General features: G+C 37.0%; 1 protein-coding gene across 1 annotated transcript in view; it reads left to right on the top strand.

Annotated features, from left to right (window-relative positions):
* Positions 1–25,866, top strand: part of LOC140747985 (cell adhesion molecule Dscam2) — a 64,808-nt gene that overhangs the window by 2,856 nt on the left and 36,086 nt on the right. The window contains exons 2-9 of the mRNA XM_073080666.1: positions 8,813–8,882; positions 13,584–13,767; positions 15,599–15,735; positions 16,897–17,049; positions 21,298–21,438; positions 22,266–22,383; positions 22,521–22,731; positions 22,848–23,064. Of these exons, the coding sequence (XP_072936767.1) occupies positions 8,840–8,882; positions 13,584–13,767; positions 15,599–15,735; positions 16,897–17,049; positions 21,298–21,438; positions 22,266–22,383; positions 22,521–22,731; positions 22,848–23,064 (1,204 nt within the window). The 5' untranslated portion in view covers positions 8,813–8,839. The remainder of the gene's footprint in view (positions 1–8,812; positions 8,883–13,583; positions 13,768–15,598; positions 15,736–16,896; positions 17,050–21,297; positions 21,439–22,265; positions 22,384–22,520; positions 22,732–22,847; positions 23,065–25,866) is intronic.

The raw sequence follows: 25,866 nt of genomic DNA, 5'->3' as shown, positions 1-25,866 counted from the left end.
TTGACTACAACATTATAATAAACTTTTTTAGCTTGGTCTTATATTATTAACTCGCGTTTATTAGCTCGTATTGTATCTATGTATGTATGTGTGTTGTTTTGTATGTAACGGAATCTTTGAACTCAATTTTTACCCACTTTGAACGATCCGATTAATTTAAAATTTTGAACAATTATCAAGAACCGATGACAATACACGATGTTAAATAATTGTATCCCATTCTCCTCATCACTATTGTCAGGAATCAAGATTAACGATTTTCCTTGTTTCTTTGTTTTTAAACTACAATTTTTAACATGTTAATGACATTATTATTACAGAAAGTATCAAAAATTATATTAGCGATTAGACTGCAATACTGATTTTTAAACTTTAAAACTACTCTGTCCTTTTACAAAGACTTCAACGGGTGCGATTTATAGAGATCAGAATTTAAAATCGAATTTAAGTATATTCAACTGTAGTGTTAATTAATCATATAGAAATTGCTAATAAAGGGGTCTAATTCAACAATTAGAATCAAATTAAATTTATATTACATCCTGTAAAGTCCTGTATCATGTTATGTGTATCGTGCTAAGCTTATAGTTTAAAAACTAGTTCTATGGGAAAGCGCCGTTATATTCGAGATAGAAGGGTGTGGCAGATGGAATAACTAGGTATTCAAATCCGGTATATAAAATAGCTAATTACATACTTAATGATACATATCATGTACATTATTGCACATGTATATACAGGAGTCATAGTAAATATTGAAGGATGTGGTAAGGGAGACAGACTTTTCCGAGGCGTTCCAGCTTAGTCCTCAGGGATCAGGCCTATCTGTGGCCAACCTCAGGTAGGAATATCTAATCCTATCTGGGGTTGATCACAGAGGTGGACTGCTTGCTCGTCTGCTACTCCTGTAATAAAAAATGAACTACACTTAGAATTAAAACAACACTTACAACTTATGTATGGTATTAGATCGTATAATACTACATAATTATTATTAAATAGCTATAGAAGAATGCCAATCAAATTAGGTTGTATGTTCCTCAATCTTAAACATTATTTTTCATCCGCCATATTCCATATAGTTCCTTATAAGTATTATGGTTCATGATCGCAGGATTATTACATTATTCAGCGTCTGCGACAGGCGGATCCTCTCGGTACAATGCCTATGGTAATGAGACAACTAAATATGGCTCCTATCATCTCTGAAGCTCTACGACGCCGAAATAAGATTTATGTAATACGGGATTTCAGAATTCATTGCGCTAAGATAATGTTCTCACCAGCCTCTGTGTATATTTTCACACTGAGTAGTAAATCCTTAAATAATTGGGTGTTATCATGTAAACATTGTCCTGTCGTACTTTATTATCATTTAAATATTGTTCTTAACTAAAATAATATGATAGAATCTTTTGTGGTTCGACTTTAAATGCAACCACCATACCTATTTCTGCCTAATACCAGCAGTGTGAAACGCTATGGTGTGGTAATGGAAATATACATACTCGAGGCGTTCCAACTTAGTCATCGAGCAATCGATTTCTATGACAGCTAGATTTCGTATACAAATACATTTCTAAACATAATTGCCATCTGCCGGCGTTATGGAGGTAGCTACGACTAATCGTTACCGATTAGAAGAAATGGTCCTTACGTCACGTAGCGTCTGTTCTAACACATCCCCCGAACACTCCGTCGACAGCTGCCGACACCCGCGAAACCTAATTAATTAAATTATTCAATCAAACTACAAGATGAAAATTAATTAATAGTCTCGGGGAGATTATTAAGTACGAAAATAACTGTAATTATATTATTAATGAGACAGGGAAGATTATGTATGTTTTATAACACAAATTTCATACAAGACAAAGTGAAAAATTAATTTTCATCGGTTAATTCAAATAACAGTACACAAACAAGTATTTGGGAAAACTTTGTTATTCTTTAACAGGTTATAGTGCAAATATGAATGAGAGAGTAAAAGAAAAGAGCAACTCCATCCATTCCATTCCAATAAATCACTAAACACTTTATAACGTTGAGAAAAACCCAGTGTTCCCTTTCTATGTGCTTCATTATCATGGACGTATTATTATAACGCTGCTAATTAAAATATAATTCAGCCAACTTTGAGAATTTTATTCAGAAATTTCAGATTTGTAACTTTCTCAAATATATCATGATAATTTGTAAAATGTCGACTGAACTAGATTTTTGAATCAATTTACAGTACAAAATTACACAACATAGTAGTATCGTTAATAGCATGATTTACTGCGGGCATAATTAAGTGGTGGAGCGCTGCTCGCTACAAGAGCTATTAGGAATTAAGTGGCGTCATAAAATACCACGAAACACACCCCGCTAATGGATCGCGTCGAGTGCCTCTCGCGAGCCGGCGGCGGCACACACTCGCTTGCTGCGGAACATGATCAAGTGCCATACATTGAACTATAGATACATCATTTAGGAATTTTCGATATAGATTATAATTATGAACATATTGAGACTATAAGGAAAGTGCTCGTGCCTCTGTACCCATCCACAAAGAGTTTCACTACCTTCAGACTGAACGATGCACTTATTAATACATTTCTTTCATTCGATTCAGCACAATGTTTAATTTTGTCATTGCCTTGAGCAAGTCATGTAATGTCTGAACATATAAAGATTTGAGCTAAATATTGATTGATAATAATAAATGATAAACTTTTCTCCAAATTGTGTTGGTAAAGATGAATTACCGCTAAATGTTTACCTTACGGATTTACTGTTGTGAGCAACATTAATTCCAACCATAAGACTGTTGGCATATTTTAAGGCATTCGATACAGTCTCTATACCCATTCTTATAAATAAACTGGAGTACACGGAGTACGGGGAGTAGTCCTCGACATTTTCAAAAACTATCTGTGCGAACGAAAACAAAGAGTGTTAATTCGTCCTTACACAAGTGACGCGTTACGAGTACCTTTGACCTGTGGTGTTCCTCAAGGTAGTGTCCTTGGACCTACCCTATTTCTTATATATGTCAAAGACCTATGTAACTTGATCTTAAACCACAATAAAATATTCGCCTATGCAGATGATACTGCTTTACTCGTTCAGGGTGCTTCTTGGCAAGAGGCTCGCTTCCATGCTGAAACTATAATGAGGGCTGTAATTTCATGGTTGGATAGTAACTTACTAACTATTTACTTAACTAAAACTGTATTCACTACTTTTGCTATTAATTCTTCAAATTTGCCGAGACAACTATTTCCTGTGGTGGCTCATAGGTGTACGAGTGCTTATACCCCTTGCTCCTGCCCCGAAATAACTTACACATCTTGTGTTAAATATTAAGCAGTATATGTTGATAGCCTGATGACATGGAAGGGCCAGATCGAAGCAACAACTTCTAGAGTTAGGAAATAAATATATAACTTTAAAAACCTAAGAGCAGTTGCGGACCAGAAAACTCTAAAATACTGTATACTTCTCTTTAGTTCAGTCCATTCTCACTTACTGCATAGCGGCCTGGGGCGGCTCTGCTAAAACTAGCTTCCTTCGTTTGGAACGAGCTCAAAGAGCAGTGTTAAAAGTGAGGTTATCGAAACCTATCTTATTTTCTACTACAGAACTATATAAAATTGCCAAAATTGTAACTGTAGGACAGCTGTTCCTTCAAAAAATACTCTTGCGAAAACCTTTTAGAAATTATCCTCGGCGAACTGGTCGAATCTGTAAATTGAATAACGAGCGCACAGCACTTTCAAGACTACATTATAACTATATTGCATCTAGAATGTATAATACAGTTAACAAAACAATCAATATTTATCCGCTAACGTACTGGGAAGTAAATACAAAATATCTTCAATCTGTCACATACAATGAGTGTGAAACACTTGTAGTTGGAAAATGACAGTACACATACACCCACACACGCATACAAACCCACACACACACACACCCTCGCACACCCACATACACACAAATACACACACTCACGCATGCATACACGCACGCACACATGCACATACATGTATTAAAATTATAGGCTAAAATACTGTAACTATAATTACGTAATTTTATAAATGTATTTGTAATTATTTATATTTATCATGTATTATTAGTTGTAAAAGAAAATTGTAATAGTTCAGTAAGCAGAACATACTTTCTCATTGTCCAGAGGTGGGCGTAAATGGCTGCGTCACAGTTTTTAACTATAGCAGTCGTTGACGAACAATTTGTATTCATGCATTAATGTTTTTATGTTCAATAAAACTTTGAAATTTTGAATCTTTGAAAATTATACCTGTGCGATTAAAAATTTAAAGTATTAATTATTCAGAGTTTGTATAAGAGATGGTCAGAAAACTTTGTTTTACCGGTAACTAGATATGGCCATAATATTTTGGTAATATTAACTAGGAATTAAGTAAAGAACGGAAATTTCATGACCATGTGCGAACATTCTCGCCGATATGCGGCATATGAGATATTATTTACAATTCTATCATGAGGTGATAAACCGTAAAAACAAGCATTGGCACAGAACGGAAGTCTTATAAATTTCCAGGTGTAGATCCTTAAAAGCGAGATTATATGAATTGTAATAAAACGGAATTGAGAACACTAACTGCTTTGAAGACAAGGTGTAAACTGTCATATATATTTAAGGATACGAGCGAAATATGGCGTGTAGTGAGCAAAGTGCCACCATAAACAGCGCGCACGTGGCTAATGGATCACGGCTCGTAGCGGCGAGTGCCTCTCGAGCTAAGCTGCCACCTTCACTTTATGGTCATATACTATCACTCACCTAAGGTTCAGTAACGACCACTTTATGATCATATTTCATGCATGTAGACACTCCGTTCTCTTCAAATCTCATCACATATTGATATTAAATTATTAACGTAGCTATTAATAGGTATATGTAGCAGTGGCATTAAATGCATTTATCTAAATACTTATGTACTAGTTGATTATGTTAGTTTGTACAGACTACACGCATTCTCAAGTCGTGAATGATCTGAACATTTCACAGTTTGAACGTTTGTAACGAATAAAACTGTTGTACAATTATTGTAGGCAGTTCGCATTGTCCAGTTGATAACATTGTCGCTTGGAGCGACCGCCATTCCGAACATGCGACCGCATGAGGAATGGGGCCGCGCCCGAAATTATTACGAACTTTGTCCACTGTAGCCGTGTTCCTGAATGGATTGCACATCGTACCGCTATACCGCTAAAACATGCGACGGATTTAAATTGTCTCATGTAAGAACTAAGAGAACGTGTTTAGATTTATAAGCGTACAATTTGTTACATGTTTCGACGATCCCTACGTATAAAGCGACATGTCAAAATCGCAGGTTTACAGGAGAGCGTAATTAATGTTCAAACCACTCTGGAAATAATTATCTATACAATTCTAAAAATATTTTTTTTAATAATGTTGTTTTAGCTTTAGAAACTTTGTACTAGTATTATTAAATATTGTTTTTTTTAATATTTACCAGAAAAACTGACAGATGACTGTTTCTACGTCATCAAGACAAATAAAAGTATGCCAGACAAGTCTGACATACAACTTTATACGTAGGAAACATGAAAACGGTCTTACTCAGATTTTAAATTTATATCTTACTTTTGTAGGTTAGAAAAACAATAACATTTTTTTGTGTTCTTACTTATTATTTATAGCGGAAAATATGCTTTTTAGACGTGATGTTAAGTTAGACATGACCGCGTTCATGCCGAGTGGCGCGCTTTTTAAGACATCGTACAAAACGATATGTATAGATATCCGCATTTACGTCACCTATTTCCTGGAATGGTTATACTTATTATCTTTTAAGAATGGTAAATCGAATAAAATACATCATATTTAAAGAAAAATCTTATATAAGCATAAGCGTATGGACAATCCAAAACCGTATGCAATAAAAAAAATGCAATTTTTGACATGTCGCTTTATACGTAGGGACCGTCGGTTTGTTTCATACGAGTGTTTATGTGCCGGTCGATATTTCCTTTGTATATTCATTATTTCATAAAATCAGTTTACTGTTATGAGTCAAGGCTTAACAATTTCCAAAATTGTCAATAATTGATTATTTTTTGATATTTTTCTCTCGAATTTATCATTTTATAGTTTAAAAAATCTCAAGTCTTAATTTCAAACCCATATTTTTAAATCTCGTTGTCGTTCATTTTTTTTATTTTTTAAAATACTTTTCCTAAAATGTATAAGTGTTGCTTCTAAGATAAATATTAACGTTTTCTATTGAATTTTAAAATATATAAAATCTATTCAATAAAAAATACCCAACATGATAAACGAAAATATTAACTGGAGACTCAAAATAAAAAATAAAAAGAATATTTTTGGGCCACTCTACTATACAACACTACTTGTATCGTTTCCGGGAAGTACTTAAGCATCGCAAGCATCTCATAGCGTTTGCAGCTAAGTTGTTCATTCATCTGGAACCCTCGCACGATACCCAATCAAAAGTTAAGAAGCGAGTAACGTAACCCTGACTGCACGAGAAGCGCACGAGGAAACCTGTGTGCCCTAAGTTGTAAGCGGGTTACGTTTTGGTATACTATGTAGTATACATGTACAATTGTACATACAATGTTTCAGTTAAACACTATAAGCGTTCCTGTACTCGTAATAAACATGTATAAATGGAACATGTCAAAAAACAAACAATTTATTAAACTGTTAAATTAATATTGACAATGTGATTATTGTTTAACAAAATATAATACACACGATTTGTATTATCAGTAGAAACTATAAGTATAGTGTGATGATTATTAAATTGTGTCATATGCCCATTTATATACATAGATATTCATATTCTTATATTTATATAATTTTAATTTTGTTATGCCTCGGAACGGATAGCTACAAACCCACCATTATGCACCTAAAGAAGATTAGTTTGAAAACGTAGTCATATTTTTTTTTTCAAAATGAGAAGATTTTAACTTTATCTTTGTCTCATACAAAAGTTAAGCAACGTTTACTAAAATTTGTATGAATAATACAACTATATAATATAACTAAACAATGTTGTGAATAATGTACTATAAGTCTCCCACGACCGCCACTAGCATCTTGTACCAACAAGTTATGCAACGGAGCTGCCAGCTGACAGGGCTGATGCTGCGCTTTCGAAGCATGCAAATGAAGTACGCGATACACTCCTAATTTAGTTAATTACATCGCTAGACTGGCATTAATAACGTAATAAGTATATTAATTACATAGTTCGTTTTGATCTCTAACAGTTTACAACTATTAAGTTATATATTTCGGAATTGGTGGTTCTTTATCGCTCATCGTAATCTTCTGTGGGCTTCAGTGGTCATTGTTACAACACAGGAATTACTTCGATTAGAATTAACTTAGGTAGGCAGATATAAGTAGCTCAAGAAACGCATGATAATTTTAGTGTCCGCACCGGCCGACCGCCAACAGTAAAGTCTAGTCTCATCTCGCTCGCAAGCCCGGTCGGTTCCCACCCCGGCGCATTCCAACACTAACTTTATCGAGTGCCACTAGATGGCGCTAGTGCTCCGAAAGCGCCTCAGTACCGCCATTTCCGACATATTTAAAAATTAATGTTTGCTGTATGTCATTTATAGAATCGTAGACTATGCATTTGATCATGTGATGATCTTTAACAAAATTGTTGTGCATGAGCCCACGAAGGTTTGTAAGTTGGTACCGACCAATGTTCTACAGATAGCGGCACTGTCATTTCAATAAAGATACAAGTTTTTAGTTTTATTATGTCATGTTATTTTTTTTTTCAAAACGCGCGCGAAGCCGCGGCCACTGCTAGTATAAAGTATAATTGACGGGCGCATGCAATAAATGCTTTTACTTAAAAGTAAATAATTTATAGTAGAAAGATTAATTAAAAGTAATAAAATAAATAAATAGGAGAAATTTAAATTAAAATATTTTTCTTACAGTTTCATTGTAATTTATTAAGATGAGATTTTAAGGACAATACTTAAATACGAATGGTTATCTGAAAGCTTTCAGAATTAATACCTACTTATCCGTAGTTGGAAATCAGATATCTTCAAAGAAAGAAAATAAAATAAATATTAAAAAGTGGTCCTACACTCCAACGCTTTAACTTCTTTTAAACTAAAGTTACGAACTAAAACGATTTGACTGCGCAAATTTTATAGCAGTATTTCCTTTTGAATGCACACCAGTTAGATAAACTGTAAAACTTTTGCGTTCGAAGGATTTTTCACGATAAATTTATGATGAACATAAAATCGCGAGTTAAAATTGTTCAACCCTACGCGGTGCACAGATGTTCCGGCGCCAGAGCGCGCCGCATCGCCCCGAGGATACTTTATGTAATTGGCAGAGAAGCACCTACTAACACAGCTTTGATTAATCACATTAATAAAGGATAGGTGATATCTCTTCTCATGATAATCATTATGAATATCAATTAATAAGTATGACCAATATTATGCTGTTTCATCATTTCTTTCATTCAACATCTTTAGAAATATATCCTTACTTTGTGACAAACTTACTACTTTAACACGCAGTACGGTCGGATATCTCTTACATTAATGAAATCAACAAAAACTCATAATGTACAAGTTCCCATACAAATAATTTTGTGATTTATGACATATGGATATAGATATTTTCGGTTTTACGCTATTTTGAGTTTAGGGACCACCAGAACTCTACCATTAACGTACATATACACTTAGCCGCTTATGTAATTATAATAACATAAACGTTCACTTTTCTTTTCAACAGGTAGTAAAGGAGAATAACGATAACACAATGTTGCCTGGTTTCCTACTTGCCTGCTTTTTATTGACACAACGTAAGTATTGCAATTAATATTTTATAATATTTCCCAACATAACGAGTGCAAGTATGTATACTTTCAATTATTGTCCGAGCAGTTCATAACATATATGTAACAATAATTTCCGTTATTAAAAAGACACACGCAGAAACAATACATAATATGTTACTTCGGGTAATACAATTATAAAGTAGAAAAATTGTTAGAAGTGTTCATTTTAGTTACAAGTATGTGCATCAGAGCGAGCCCGGCCGCATCCTGCTCTCTACTCGTTGTCTCTACTCGCTAGATTATTGCGTTCATTGATCAAGCCGGGCGCAACCCCATTTGAAATTTTACCGCGATTTTAAGAACACCCGCGCAAACACCACTCCACTTCTATTTATTACCTTTCCAACTCCAAGATTGCGTTGGCTGAAACACTTCTTGATTAAATCAATTCTGTTCCGCGATATTGACTATAACCCGCACGCTCGCTCCGATTAAGTAAATCAAATTTTAGAAATAAGACGGTGAGTTAATTTAATATACTCGCTCGCGTTCATGAGTACGAACTCTGAATACGAGCGCGGAGTCCCGACAGTAATTACGTCAGACGATGACTCGATGAATTCCCTTCTTTCGCGTGCTCCCGTGCGAGTTAATTGTGAAAGTAAAACACGAACTAATTTCAACAAACAACTGCCAAGTTACTTAACAGAATTACACATCCGAGGACAATCGCCGGGAGCCCGAAGCCGACGCGACGGAAGCTTTTTTTTAGGACAAACAGTTTCAAACTCCACTTTTGCTGTTAGACTTTTAAGTGGCTTAAAGTTAGCCGTTGTTTGCGGGAAGAATCGCGCAACTGTATTATGCCGCGTCAGTGTCCGGGCTGAAACTCTGACCGCTGTCGGAACCTTATTTGTTAAACTTCCTAACTTCGTGTTTGTTTGAAAAGAAATTATTTATTTTATAGCATATTACGTATAAAAGTGGATTCGAAAAGAAATAATTATTCAATTGCGAACACATATTAATTAGGCAATACAATCTTGTTGTATTTTTAACCGACTTCCCAAAGGAAGATAGGTTATCTATTCGTCGCGTATATATATATATATATATATTTTTATATATGTCCAGCGAATTTTTCGCGATGCCGCGACCGATCGACATGATTCAACCGCCATTGTGTGCGGCTAGTTTCACAGGGGTCCCATTTAGAGGAAATTTGAAAATTTCCGCCAGTATTTCCGGAAAATTGGAAAAACCTGATTTCTTTTAAACTTGAATAACTCGAGTATTTCTGAATCAATTTCAATTTTCTTTTTTTCATATGAAAGGAAATTTCATTGTGGTACTTTTCTACCTTCACATAGGTATGGTCTGATGATTAGAACTTTGAGTTGTGGGGTGGAACTCATCATCACTACCCCTGTTTTTTACATATTTTATGATATCTTACCTCCTGGCCATCTAATCCTCATGAAACTTAAAATGAACATTGAATATCTAGATTAACATCATATTATGGAAAATGTGACCTTCAACCCTTCAACCCTGATAATGCAGAGGTGCCTCTTGCCTCAACCATACAAGTTAGGCATTTGGAGCTTACGAATATTTATTAAGGTTGATAGACAGAGATGTATGATGGAATATTCGACCTTCAACTCCTCAACCCTAATAATGCAGAGGTGCCTCCTGCCTCAACAATACAAGATAGGTATTTGGAGCTTACTTATATTTAATAAGGTTGATAGACAGAGATGTATGATGGAATATTCGACCTTCAACTCCTCAACCCTGATAATGCAGAGGTGTCTCCTGCTTCAACGATACAAGATAGGCATTTGGAGCTTACGAATATGTGATAAGATCCTTGAGTAGATACATATTATGGAAAATACGACCTTGAACTTTCAACCCTGATGATGCAGACGTGCCTCCCATGTAAAGTTTATATAGAATATATATTTGTTGTAATGAAAATGTTAGACAGAGACATATGATGAAAAATTTGACCTTCAACTCCTTAGATCTGATGATGCAGTGGTATACCAGCCTAAATCACATGAATAAGCCACTTAGTGCTTTCACACATATTTTACAGTTCCTAAGCAGATAAATGTAATGTAAAAAATGACCTTCAACTCTTTCTGATGATGCTGGCGTACTTCCAACCTAAACCATAGGAGTTAGCCATTTTGTGTTTTCATATATGTATTAACGTCAGTAAGCAGACACATAGGATGAAAATTTTGACCTTAAAGGTCTTAACCCTGATAAAGCAAGGTTGCTTCTCGCCTAAACCGTATGAGTTATACATTTAATGCTTACGGATATTTGTAAACAGTATCAAAGCTAGACTTTGTAGTCGCATACAGTATAAAATTTGACCTCAATCCTAATGATGCAGGGACACTGCTGGCCTAAGCCATAGTAACTTGACAATTACTTCTTACAAATATAAAATATGGTTAACTTTTACGTTGTCGTTTTTTTTTTGGTGAATTGGCCTGACTCACTCGCAGAGTTTACCACTTAGTTTGATTTATTTACTTTTCTGTCCCAACCAAACCTAGCCAATAATATAGTATTTCATATAGCCTCGCCTATAGTGTTTCGTATTGAATTGGTTAGGATAGGTTGGAACATATAAGACAATATAAAACGAAGCGAGCAGGGCGCGGCAGCGCCCTGCGAGCGGGTGGGTTCAATCCAGACCTTACCTTTATTTATGATCACGTTTATACAATTTTATATTATATTACTTATATAGACTTTAGTATGTTATCACTAAAAAGGGTGAAAAAAAAAATTTAACAAAAAAATAAAACCGACTTCTATGTCACTATAAAGTAAAAAATTATTCAAATAAATGATGGTTTAGTACATATTTCTGAAGTCGGCGCTCATACTGGACACGCTGTTTACGCCGTTATCCAACGAAAAATATTGAGCGCCGATTTCAGAACTATGTACTCAACCATCATTTATTTGAATTATTTTTTGAGCATACACCTCTAAAAATATAAATTCCAACAAAATTGTATTGCCTAATGAATTCAGAATTCATACGGATTGGACCCAACCGCGAGCTTAGTTTTATATTGCCTAATATGTTCCAACCTAACCTAACCAATTCAATAGGAAACACTATAGGTGAGGCTATATGAAACACTATATTATTGGCTAGGTTAGGCTGGAACACAGAAGTAAATAAATCAAACTAAGTGATAAAACTCTGCGATTGAGTCGGTCCAATTCACCTGTATTCAGTAGTTAAGAAAAACTACAACGTATACGTTAACCATATTTTTATATTTGTAAGTAGTAATTGTCAAGTTACTGTGGCTTAGGCCAGCAGTGTCCCGCGTCATTAGGATTGAAGACTTGAAGGTCAAATTTTATACCGTATGTCACTACAAAGTCTAGCTTTATTACAACTACAAAGTCTAGCTATATTGTTTATAAATATCCGAAAGCATCAAAAATATAACACATATGATTTAGGCGAGAAGCAACCTTGCTTTATCAGGGTAAGACCTTGAAGTTCCAAATTTTCATCCTATCTGTCTGCTTAGTGACATTAATACATATATGAAAATACAAAATGGCTAACTCCTATGGCTTAGGTTAGAAGCACAGCAGCATCATCAGGGTGAAAGAGTTGAAGGTCATTTTTTTCGTTTCATGTATCTGCTTAGACACTGTAAAATATGTGTGAAAGCACTAAATGGCTTATTCATGTGCCTTAAGCTGGAGGTACTCTGCATCATCAGATCTAAAGCATTGAAGGTCAAATATTTTATCATATGTCTCTGTCTAGAAACTTCATTAACACAAATGTCTAATTTATATACACACTTTTGCAACATCAAGGTTGAAGAGTCGAAGGTCATTTCATCATATGTCTCTACTCAAAGACCTTATAATATATTCATAAGCTCCAATTGCCTATCTTGTATGGTTGAGGCAGGAGGCACCTCTGCATTATCAGGGTTGAAGAGTGGAAGGTCGAAATGTCCATCATGTCATGTTAATCTCGGTACTCAATGTTCACTTTAAGTTTCATGAGAATAAGGTGGGTAGAAGGTAAGTTATCATAAAATATGTAAAAAGCAGGGGTAGTGATGATATGTTCCACCCCATAACTCAAAGTTCTAATCATCAGACCATACTCATGTCAAGGTAGAAAAGTACCGCAATGAAACACTCTTTTATATGAAAAAAAGAAAATGGAAATTGGTTAAGAAATACTCGAGTTATTGAACTTTATAAGAAATCAGGTTTTCCCAATTTTCCGTGAAACTGGTGAAAATTTTCTAATTTCCTCGAAATGGGACCCCCTGTGAAACTAGCCACTCATAATGGTGTTTGAATCATGACGATCGGTTGCGGCATCGCGAAAAAATCGCTGGTCATACATAAAAAAAAAATGTGTCGAATAGATAACCTCTCTTCCTTTGGGAAGTCGGTTAAAAATATAAATGGAGATATAAACGAGCATCTAGTTGACTTCAGCTTGATGATGATCACTGGACCGAAAGAATCTCTGTAACTTACTCGCGCTTCTACGCTTTGTCCACACGTTATTTGCTCCTTTAGAAAACGTGCAGAACATGCTGTAGAATAAAAATAGACGTCAGATTGGTACTTTTACTTAGGTTTAGCAAATAGTAGGAGCACCATGAAAACGTCCGAGGTTATTAACGAGTTTGAGTAATGTAGTGGTGTCGTCGAGCGACGTGTCGCGGCTGGGCCCGTCGTTCAGCGCGGAGCCGCCGGCGCTGGTGCGGTACGTGGCGGCGGCGGGCGCGCGCGTGCCGTGCGCCGCGCGGGCCGCCGCCGACACGCCGCGCCTCGCCTGGCTCGCCGACGACGGCTCCACACTCGGAGACATACCTGGAATACGGTAACTTCTACATAATATACTGATATTGTTTTAATTAATGTATATCATAACACCCGATAATCTCGGCCGGATTGAATAAAAGAAGACGGTTTATTATTCCGAGTGCCTTTCCTCGTTCCACGATAGATAACAGTAGAATGTTATAATTTCGCTTATCGGAGACCTTAATTTAGCTATATTATGTTTCTCGGAGTCTCACAACCATCAAAGTCTGTAAATCATACTACAAATTACGGAAAAATAGGAGTTGCCTGTGTAAGAAGCTACTACTTTATTATTTTTGTAAAAATCAGAAAATCCAACCGTATATGATGTTCTATTTCGTTTAAGTTAGCGTAACTGATATATTTCACATGTTATTGGATCCGCCGCGAAGAGTGGCAGCCGGCGGCGGATTATACGAGATTCCCGAGCGAACCCTTTGTACGTATCGCAACGCGACCAATAAAATGCATTACGAATTTGTGGAACAGATGTAATATACGTTTATATTGACAAAATACACAGTGCTGCTTCCTTCGGTAGGTAATAGAACAAGATGATATAAAAATACCATTACCTTGTTTACGTATGCTATACATCTCATGCAAAAGAGGTACCACAACTCAACTTCTATACAGAAAATATTATAACGATGAGTTTGTTAATTAAATTATTTACGAAAGGGACACAGGACATACCTACAATGAAAAAAACTTTCTTTAAAATTATCGGGCAATAATACAATAACAACATAAGGTGAAACAGAAGTTATATGAATCAATCATAACGCTAAGTTCATCAGTTTATATTTTATACGCAATTCGAGTAGAAGTTTGGAAGGACCCCAGGTTTCAGAGGCAAGCGAGACGATCGTCAGCGACACGTTACTGTACCACTACTGGGCTTGTTTCGAGTATTATTTCTATACGCACCTAACTGTTGAAAAGCTAAATGTCTAATCGATAGGCTATCATTGTTATCTTTCTGCACTTGAGGAGGTACTGGCTAGAACTGAATGAATTTGATGATAAATGTCATCATCCCCGGACAGGACCGGCAAAGGTAATATCCCAAGATCCCACTCAAACTGTCGCGAACACCAATAAAAAATGGGGAGAATTTATCATTGTAAGAACAAACAGCTCTAATGAAGCTAATTTTTTGCTGCTGTAAAAGTAATAATGAAGCGAGTGATCATAATTTGTCTCCGTGTAATTACCGCGGAGACGGACGCGCCATTATCGCCGCTCGATCCGCGCCGCGCTAACGACCCGCCATTTTTCTTCAAATATTGCTCTCCGGAGCATTACCTATTCAACTGGTGGCAATACTCTGACTTTTAAAGTATGCATTTAAAAATGCTTTAACCTAAATGAATTCATTGCATTTTTCTGAATAACAAGTGTCCTACAGCTCTTCTGGCAATTTTAATTCGCAATGATCTTTATTATGAAAATAATATCTTAGAGGTACAAAATTTATGTATAATAATCTTATGTATATTTTTCTCATTACTAGATACTATATTTAAATAATCGTATGCAATAAATTAAATAATACATAAAACGATAAAGTAAAGTAATAAAATATATCAAACAATTATACCTTCATTATGACATTTTAAACGAATCTATCGAACTCATTAGGAACATGTATGGCCATTGTGAAATAACAATTAGGCGAGGACTCTACTTAGGTCCGTCTTGTGATATTCATCTTTTTCAACTTTATTTTCAAGTGAATATTTTTATCATATTGTGGTGTTGTGGTGTGGTGGTGTGTCGAATCTTATACTTGGTCAGTGGTCCTTATTGGATGGAGATAAAAATATTACATATGTGTTCTATAGGCGTATACATAATAACGGCACACTGGAGCTGCTGCCAGCGAGCGCGTACGGCGCCGAGCCCGCCGCCGCCACCGTGCGCTGCCGCGCCAGCAACGCGCACGGCACGATACTCTCCAGGGACGTGCTGCTGCAACCAGGTATTACATTATTTCACTGAGGTAACTATATATACAATAAGAGCACACTAACGCAGCTATGTACCCGTGGGCGGAAGCGGACAGCGGACGGGTGCTGAGGGGGGTCTCACGGTATCTTGGTCCCGCTAATGTCTACAGTTTGCTGTTGCGACCCGACTCCTTTCTATAGTCAGAGCGGACTATAGCTTTGGCGCGGACTCTACAAATTATACTTATATTATATTTACATATTACTCTCAGAAATTATATTAGGTAGTAACATACCTAAGATATATTACTTATAAATTTAAACAATAAACAATTTAACACTATTTAAAATAAAATAAAACTAATACAATTAACACTGAAATTTATAAATAAAATAAATGAGCCAAATCGCTGCCCCGTGGAAGTGTACCCAAGATACTAGCAGCATTACCTCGCTGAATTGACAAACTAATTTGTTGGCCGAGGTAAGCTCCAGCTCTTGGGTCACCGGAGGCCTCAATCAGGCGCGAAGACAATTCTTTATAGAAATGCTTCGCTACTGGTCCCCACGGTCCCATCGTCTCGACTGCGAAAGGCACAAACATGTAACTCTGTGAGATGTTAGCATATTTGCGCCGCTTCACAGCCTCAGCAGATTCAGCCGCCGCTCCAGCACGCATCGAGTTCGCCTGTACATGAGATGGAGCCATGGTATCTACACATGTGGCATCCCATACCAAGGACTACTGGACTGGAAACAGGGGAGCTATTTCCAGGGCACGAGTGTCAATCCATCAGGCCGCTTGCCATCATTACGCACTATACCTTTCGGCTCTAGAGTGGCCGGTACGTGGGTGGTGACAAGGGCCCGACGGATGACATCGTTGATGCTCGCGTGGCGCGACATACGGCCGGCACTGCGTTGACACGACAGACCGTGATGACCAGACTGACCAACGCCTTCTCCACAGACACAACGATGTGGCTCATTTATTTTCAAGCCAAGACGCAGACACACACATAGGGACAAAGTGGAATTATCCAAAAGAGTCCCTATGTTGCTCGATGGAAGAGCCTGTAGCCAGAAACCTGACTCTCGCTCCGATACTGCTAAAATATTACTTAATTAATAATTCCCCTCTGCAATTGCAAGTGCGTCATGGGCCATTGGTAATAAGTAGTAATGTTGTGTAGTGGCGGACGTGAACTGGGAGGTGTCGCTGAGCGCGGAGCCGGCGGCGGCGGGCGGCGTGGCGGCGCTGCGCTGCCGCGCGGCCGGCGCGCCCGCCGCGCCCGCGCTCTGGTACCGCGGCGACCGCGTGCTGCACATCGACCCGCCCACGCCCGGTCAGTACTACCTACATGCTGCACGGAAAATACTTTAAAATTGTTATCCAATAATAAGTTACTATTTTAGACGTTATTGAAGTTACACTTCTTTTGACGCATTCGAATGATTTTTTACAATGCACATGCACACCGACTTCGTTTTTCGTATTTATTAGTAAACTATTTTGTCAACTTTTTATTTTATTTTAAAAGAATCTTAAATATTAATGATTTAGGATATTAATGATATAGGTAACTACACTGCCTAAAATACGTCAATTTGTAAAAATATCGATTCCATACAAGCATATTTTTGGTCTCTCGCTAGATACAAATCTGAAGTCCACAAACACACATTACACAGACGAATTCGCGGACATTCGTGAGTGTTATACATTTGACCCAAACAAGACACTATGAAATTATAGACGGTAGGTATATAACGAACCACAGCGTCCTTGATATAAACTGCTAGCATTTATAAGGGAGAAGCATTAAACACGAGCTCCTTATTAAGCGGAGAGCTGCAAACATAAATCTAGGGAACACTGGAGGCGTCCGGCGGCAGATAAATCTCCGCTGGCCGCTGTCTCTGCGCGCGGACGCCTCTCGGCCCTTTAATTAATTTATCAGCGCAGCCGCTTCACATCGATTGCCGACTAATCTACGAACCATCGATTAAACTGAGGTTGATTGAATATCGGCATGTATTGTATTAAACCCGCAAGTGCAGATTTGTAAAAAAAATTGCTGTGTAATGTCTTTACTCTACTAAAATTAAATAAATCACCTGATTGTATAAGTGTAAGGAATTTTCTGAATTCATTGTGTATGTACACGGAATTTTTACCGAAGATAACAAAAACTCCATAAAAAATATAATGGTATTTTATTTCACACGATTAAGTCATATCGTTAAACTGAAAAGTTAGCGTTCAATAAGCTTTCGAATGATCGAAAGCTTACTGTTTAAATGGAAACTAAGTATTATTGTCTGGACTAAAAGGAAATTGGGTGAATGTGAATTTGAAATTGAAGTACGTACTCTATAAACCACTTCGGGTGCTGAGCAGATTAACGATTTGCCGCTCGCGTTCAATATTGCAAACTTTAGTATGGCACCCATTAAAACTTAGTAAATTATTCGATACATTATCACCCAAGTCGAGCTCTCTAATAGCACGAGGCGGAGGGCAAAGCTTAGTGACTTAAATGAGCGGTCATAAAACTTTCATGAATGCCGAAATTAATTTATCGCAGAAAGAAAATAGGTACGCGAAATATATGGACAAGAAGAGGCTTTAATTAACGTTCCAATGGAGGTTTTCTCGGTATATTTATACGCGAACGAAGTAATATTAATTAAAGCAATATCTCATTTGTGCGGCAACGGTCGTATTTCACGCGGGACGCTGATGAATGGCGCCGATAACACTTCTTGTAATAAGCCTCCTCGAGGCTGCGGGACAGGGATAGCGGATAGCAGATTAGATACCTCACACTGTTTTTAGGAATATTATTTTACATCCTAAATGCTTTTACATAAAATTTATTAAAAAAGGGTTTAAAAACACCGGTTATTGGCCTACTGCGGAGGGTAATTATTTTTCTGTATTATAGCCTAATCAACAAGTTGCCAATGCTTATATTATAACTATGAACATTTTTAGGTGCATTCTATATAAAATCGTCTGAAAATAAAAAAAATATTTGCCGACCCATTTTAGATTTCAGTGCCACTGTGGAAAATTGTTCTCTAGGGTCCCAAAGAACTGTCCCTGTAGTTCCGGGACTAGAATAGGGCTACGGTATCCCCTGCCTGTGGTAAGAGACGACTAAAAGGGGGCTTCCGGGGTTGCGGGCGGCAAGAGTGGGAGCTCGAACCGCCCGGCCAGCGGCCCCGGGAAGGACGACGGTATGTGTGGTCGCATACCGTCGTACACACCAGATGGTGTGGCGAGCATCAAGCTCACCTGGGCGGAGCCCGACGGGGCAACGCGCTAAGAGGACTCCGGTTGCGTTCCTTTGGAGATCCCGGAGCCGTCTACGCAGCGCAGAGGACAGCCACCGGGGGGGTTTTAGTGCGGTAAAAAACCCACATAACCCGGCGTCGCTCCCACTTTGTCGGGTACCTTTTGAAGGTTTCCCCTTCGATAACAAAAAAATAAAATAAAATAAAACGAAAAAAAAAGGGTCCCAAAGAATAAAATGTACACTTAGGTAAAGTTACCTATTTCCGCGGTATTTTCACCAAAACTAGAAAGATATTAAGTCAGATATTAAGCATTTACTACGGCTTAATAAGGAATTAGATAATTTTAACATAAGTTTTATTATCTGTACTCTTGAAATAGACTCGACATTTTACGATTAAATATTGATTTAAATGTGTATATAAAATAAACATGAACCAAGTCAGAAAACCCTAATTCCGAGGTAAAAATCCTTTTCCGATGTATTTGGTTCCTAATTCCGAGTATACAAGATAAGAGAGTGAAAGAGATAGAACGACTGCTACATGGTGTACAAAAATAATTGTTATTTATCGAATTTAGTTTCATTTTAGGTTTTTTTTTAATTATTTAAAGAGTAGCTTTATCAAAAATGTTCTTAGCTGTGATTAAAGGGAAGCTGCAGAAATATTTTTTTTACATTATATTTTTCTTGACTGGTTAATTTTACTAATGTATATCATACTAATGTATTTTTTTAAACTGCAGTCAATTCGTGTATCTGCAATACAATTTTGGACATTCTTCTTCATGTACTTTATACTAGGGTTTATTATCGTACACCAGAAATAATAATAATATGGAATATCGCCATGAGGTTTATAGAATTATTTCGTTTTGAGTAATTTAATCAAATGAAAACTTCGTAAAATGTTCTAGTTCTTATTTAAATATCTGTTAAAATCTTATAACAATGTTAATTCTTCATTAATTAGGATTAAGCGAATTATGGATACAAACGATAGAAATGTTCTTAAAAACCGATGATGACTTTAAACACCCTGTATAGTATTTTGGTGGTTATGGCGCGGATTAATGTGATAACCTAATTCCGACTTATATTCATCGGAATAGCGTTTCATAACTAAAAATCACGTTTCCAAATTCCGATTATTATATAATAAAATTCTTTTACACAATTTAGAGGCAGAAAGATGCTTTATTGAAATATGTACATAATAATATATAATACTTGTTCAATATTACATCGATATCTGGATAAACTTCATTATCTCTCCTTTGTTGTCCCATAGAGGAAATCAGGAAAGTACATAGATAGGTCATCTTTGATATTATATAATTAGATAATGCAGTACAATGCAGTACCAAATTTGTCAAATTCGAAGCAAGACGTGCTTACTCATAGAAACCTACAAAAATTGAAATTAAAAACAAGTCTATGAAATTGCTATTCCGTGGTATACCTCGGTTTAAGAGACAGTCCAAAATATTTGGCACCTAATGCCGTTGTATTTTTAAACTTATTTTTACTCTTATCTGTTAAGAAATAATCACAATATTTAAATGTTATCGATTCCATATGTAATCAATATAATGTTTTCATCGAAAAACTATCACATACATGCAAATTTATTGAAAAAAAATCACTATTTGAGAAATCGGGACATTCACGTGCAAAAGGCCCAAAATGTATAAAGCATACTTTTGATGGAGGCACTAATGCAAAACTATGCGATTATTTAAAAAAACCATATATAATCCTATTACGATAGCCATATGACAATAGAGTGATAAATTGTCAATTAAATAACATACCTTTCAGTATTTCAGTATTTACAAAAAATAATTAGAAATGTTAAAAGATTTCTCAACTTCATTAGAATTATTAATATTCTAAGTGCAATATTTTCTTTGGAAGGAATTTTCTTTAAAAAATGACAGTAACTGTAAACAATTTCAATTGGAAAATTATTTTTTAATTATTAACGATTTTCAAAACGACAAGTTTAAAAAATATCGGTATGATTCTGTTTTACTATTACCTACATTGTGCGAAAATTCGTATGTTTTTTTTTCAATATAGGGGTTCAAGACGAGCATGGAGTCCATCTGAAATATGAAAAGGAAAAGGCTCCTGCCGACCATGGATATGGATATATAATCAACCCCATATAACATTAGACTAAAGAAAAGCAATAATCGCACATCAGATAACCTCATAGATTAAGATATTGTATGTGCGCAAAGTAGTAAGCTTACTAGCTTACTACGGAAGTACTATTCCATTGTACAGAATCGCGTTACCTGGTGGCGGGCGACGCGCTACTGATCCGCGACGTGTCCGCGGCGGACGCGGGCGCGTACGGCTGCGTGGCGCGCCACGCGCTCTCCGCCGCCACCAAGCGCGCGCGGCCCGCGCACCTCGTGCTCGCCGGTCAGTACAACAAACACAATACCCAACACCAACGATACCAACAATGCGCCATATCTTTACTAGTATTACAAAGAGGTAAATATTGTAACTTTGATTGTTTCTTTGTTTGTAAGAGCTAATCTTCGGAAATACTGAAACTCTCACAAAAAATATTTCATAATCAAATAGGTATACTATTCAGGAGTGCTATAGGCTATATTTATAGTTAATGACCAACTAAGTGGGCGCGGGTCACCTAGTAATAATATATAAACGTTTACTTTATGAGAAATTGTATGCTAACTCTACCTTTCCTTACTCGTATTATTAACTAATATGTCATCATTTCATTAGCACATTGACATCGGCGTCTAGGTAGATAGGTACTTAACCTAGTTGCAATAAAAGCTTTCCGGAAATGTTTAAAAAACATTATTCTGAATGAAACATTTAATATTCATTAATTTCCTCGTTTAAAACACCGCAGAATATTTAGTGCACTCAGCGGGCGCAGGATATAAACGATTATTTTTCTCAGAGTGACCGAAGAGTCGTCCTTTGTCACTGTTGACCCAATTGTGAGACGTGGCCCTCTTATTTTAAAAGAAACTTAGAATACTGTGAATTATAAACTAAATAAGTGTAACATTTAATTTTAATTAAGGTATTTTTATTATTATTTCAGTGTTACTGTTGCCTGAAAATATCGGTATATAAAACTAATGAAATCAATTAATAACAAAAAAGAAATAAAATATCTGAACTTTTTGCCTTTGCCTGTTTATCAATAAGTATTATAATTATGGAGTAGATTAGACTTCTTAGTACATTTATTATGTTCATAACAGCCACCACCGTGAACTCTGCGCCACGTCTGGTGGCCACCGCGAGCGAGGTGTCGGTGCCGGCGGGCGCGGATTTCTGCATCCCCTGCGTCGCCTCCGAGTACCCTGCGCCGCAATACACGTATTTATTCCTTTGTACAAAAACATTATTGATTAACAATTTTGAGATTGAGTGATAAAATTTAACATCAAGTAGGCTACATGCATGTTTGCTATGTCATTTACATGAACATAGCTAACATGAAAAGCAATTCTTAGATGGTACCGCGAGCTGAACGGTCGGCTGCAGCCGGTGGAGTCGTCGGGCGGCGTGTGGCTGTGGGCGGGCGGCGCGGCGCTGTGCGCGCGCGGGCGGCGCGCGGCCGGCGCCTGGCTCTGCAAGGCGTACAACGTGTTCGGCGACGCCACCGCGCAAGTGCGCGTCGACGTCGAGGATGCTCTCACCGTCACCGTCGCCCCACCCGTACTGGTGTGTATGAGATCGAATATATGTAATAGACATAAGACACAACTCCAAGGTCGTTGAACACTGACAGACCGATTTACATCAAACGATTTTGAAAAATCTAAATTCTCGTAAGCTAGGTTGCGGAAGCTGGCAGCACAGTGCGATTCAACTGCAGCGCCAGCGACGCGGCGGCCGCCCTGCACTGGCTGCACGACGGCGCGCCGCTGGCGGGTGGCGCGGCAGGCGGCGCGCTGTTCCTGCGCGGCGTAGCCAGGAGCCACGCCGGCACCTACCAGTGCGTGGCGCGCAGTGGACGACGCACCGCGCAAGCTGCCGCCGAACTCAGGCTGGGAGGTAAGTGTAGCAGAAGCATAGATTCAACGGAAGAGAAAGTTGAATTAGCCGCCCCCTATAAAGAAAAAGTCGGCAAATAAAGGTTCTATTTTAAATATTTGCCACCCCTTTAGCGTACTGTTCAAGGGCGCAGTTGTAAAGCTCTCACGAAAAATCTGAATTGCGCCCGCCAATCTGCGCCGCCCTGGACAGCCCACACCACCTTGACACACTATGCCTTTGACGGAAAACATAGTCTATGGAATTTCCTCTTTCTATTCATTTTATCAGTAGCGCTAAGCTGAATAGCTAAATGACTGGATTCAACCATCTTGTACACTAAGTATATAGGTAAAGAAATGGGATTGATTTACATATATTTTTCTTGTTTATTTTTATTACCAAACCTAACGATTGTATATTTATTTACTCGTAGCTATTGAAATAAGCAAATCATTACCTATGATAATGTTAAAAGATATCATGTGAAGAAAGTGAATGGACTTAAAATGTAAAGATATCTAAACGTGTACAAAATAATCAGATTAAGTTAGATTTACGCAACTCGAAAACACTCAGTAAACATTGATAATGGCGCGTTCTTGGAGCGCTTCGCGGCCGCAATCTGATCAAACAAGAAGTATCTGTGCACTCATGAATGCTAAATATTATATAAATATTATTATATATTAAATATATTTATGAAGCGAGTGAATTAATTGTGAATAAGGAGTGACTATTACAACATGTATTTGACGTATATTAATAATATTTTCATATAAGTCACTAGGGTAGAGTCTTAAGTAGCGATATAGATGAACGTAGACTTGTACTCATGAGGAAGAAACTCATGGGCGTAGTGAAGAAAAAAATCAACAACAAAAAAGCAACAAACCATAGTTAAAGAAAACCATACGTTTATTTTATAGATATCAGAAGGATAATATTTACCAAAGCCATTACGCTAACAATAGAGAATTGATATGCCCCTACTTAAATACCCGTATAGGAGTAATCAAGTGAGTCCAATTACAAAGGAGCATAACGACGTGAGTACACAATACATTCGACAGCATAAAGGCCTGTATAAATGAAGGCTGTTGTACAATCGTTAGAAAACATTTTCGAGATCTTTTTGGGCAAATAATCACTCTTAAAATGTGGAACAGAAAAAAAGGAAGCCCAATTTTTACCCGACTAGGGCAAAGTATAAGGAGTTTTGATTCCGACTGGAAGCTACTGTCTGTGCCTAAACTGGCCTACATTCCTATTTGACAGATGACTTTTAGAAGTTATGTCAACGCTCTAGATTATTGAAAGTCATCGTCTGTCATTAAATACACAGCGCTATTGAATTTATCGTGCCTGAAACATAAATAACTCATGAGTCAAGGAAAATAATTCAATGTAATGAGAAGAACTGAAAATTAGCAAACATAATTAAAAGGAAGTTAAATTCGAATGTAACGATAGCCCTTATCGATACGCTTTCATATGCACAAGGTCTTACATCTTACGTGATACAGGCACTAGAGAGCCGGAGCGCTAATCAATCTCCGGCGATGCGAACGAGCGCATCCTTTGTGCATCTCGAGATACCTCTGTCGAGTGTAATCTCGCACCGCGACGCCGCGCCGCCACTGCTGCCTCCTGGAGTACGCTTTAAACTTCCAACGAACAGCAGCTTTCAATAGGAACCCCACAGGGAGATTTCAATCTGCAAATCAACGTAAGCGCTGAATACTTCTCTTCGATCCTTTAGAACACTTCATAAGATCTAGTCGTCTAGATAACTTATGAATCTGCCTAAGATACAAGTTTTAAGTGAAATCTTTATTCAGTAGTTACCTACTTCTGATACTATTATGCATTCAACAGCCTATATCTTCATTACGTCATGCGCAAAATTACGAAACGTAATCTATTTTCAGACACAACAAATGAGAAATTGGAGATAAAATAAGGGTTTTAAAAACCTTTACTAAACATCCATATACATATTTATCTACATAATTACTTAAAATACTTATAATTGGTAAGGACTCCTAGCGATTTTGTAACATATCTTCATATCATACCTTTTTCTCTTCCTTCTTCTTCTTCCTTTGGTCTTTACCGTAAATTATCATTGCCTTCTGTTATCTTAACTTATTAATTTATAAGGAGTGCAAAGAGATGTTTCTTTCTGTAGCACAATCAATCAGATACAATTAATAATTATCAATAGTAAACTTGTGTTAGTGCTTTGATGATTATACATTAGCTACACACTCAGTGGCCGAGTGCCTACACGTTCGTAAGTGATTGGTTCGTGGCAAGCTCGTAAATCAAACGCTGCAGCGATCACCACACATTAGTCTGCGCTTGAGAACGGTTCCAAGATTAAGTGAAAGTTCGGTGAAGACATAGAACCTTCGCTTTACTTATGTTCTAAACAATTAAATATTTTTTTATAGTACGTGCATTATTCCAACATTTGTCGCTCGCATCACAGTGAAAATGAAGATATCTTACAGAAACCTACATTTCTGAGAGATCTCCATAACTCTTTCAAAAGTATTTGAACTCTACAAACACGCACTTAACCTTTTTAATTCTAGGCTGCAAGTTGTGGAAACTGTTTAAAAATATTAATTATTATTATCTTATTCTCTGTTATAATAATGGTAACTGTTATAGGATAACCTACGGATGGCAATTAGGATATTATGCCAGTTCATGAGTTATTATTCTATTTAGTAGTATTTATCGTTCACAAATTATGAGTGAAATAGTAATTGAAAATGCTCTCCTTTTTGTAAAGCAATATTATAGTCACCTAAA

Source organism: Epargyreus clarus, unplaced genomic scaffold (genome assembly GCF_041222505.1).
Source record: "Epargyreus clarus isolate Ecla_fem2 unplaced genomic scaffold, WU_Ecla_fem_2.2 ptg000003l, whole genome shotgun sequence".
Classification (NCBI taxonomy): Eukaryota; Metazoa; Arthropoda; class Insecta; order Lepidoptera; family Hesperiidae; genus Epargyreus; species Epargyreus clarus.
Note: the sequence above shows the minus strand (reverse complement) of the source record. Positions and strands in the feature narration are given on the sequence as shown.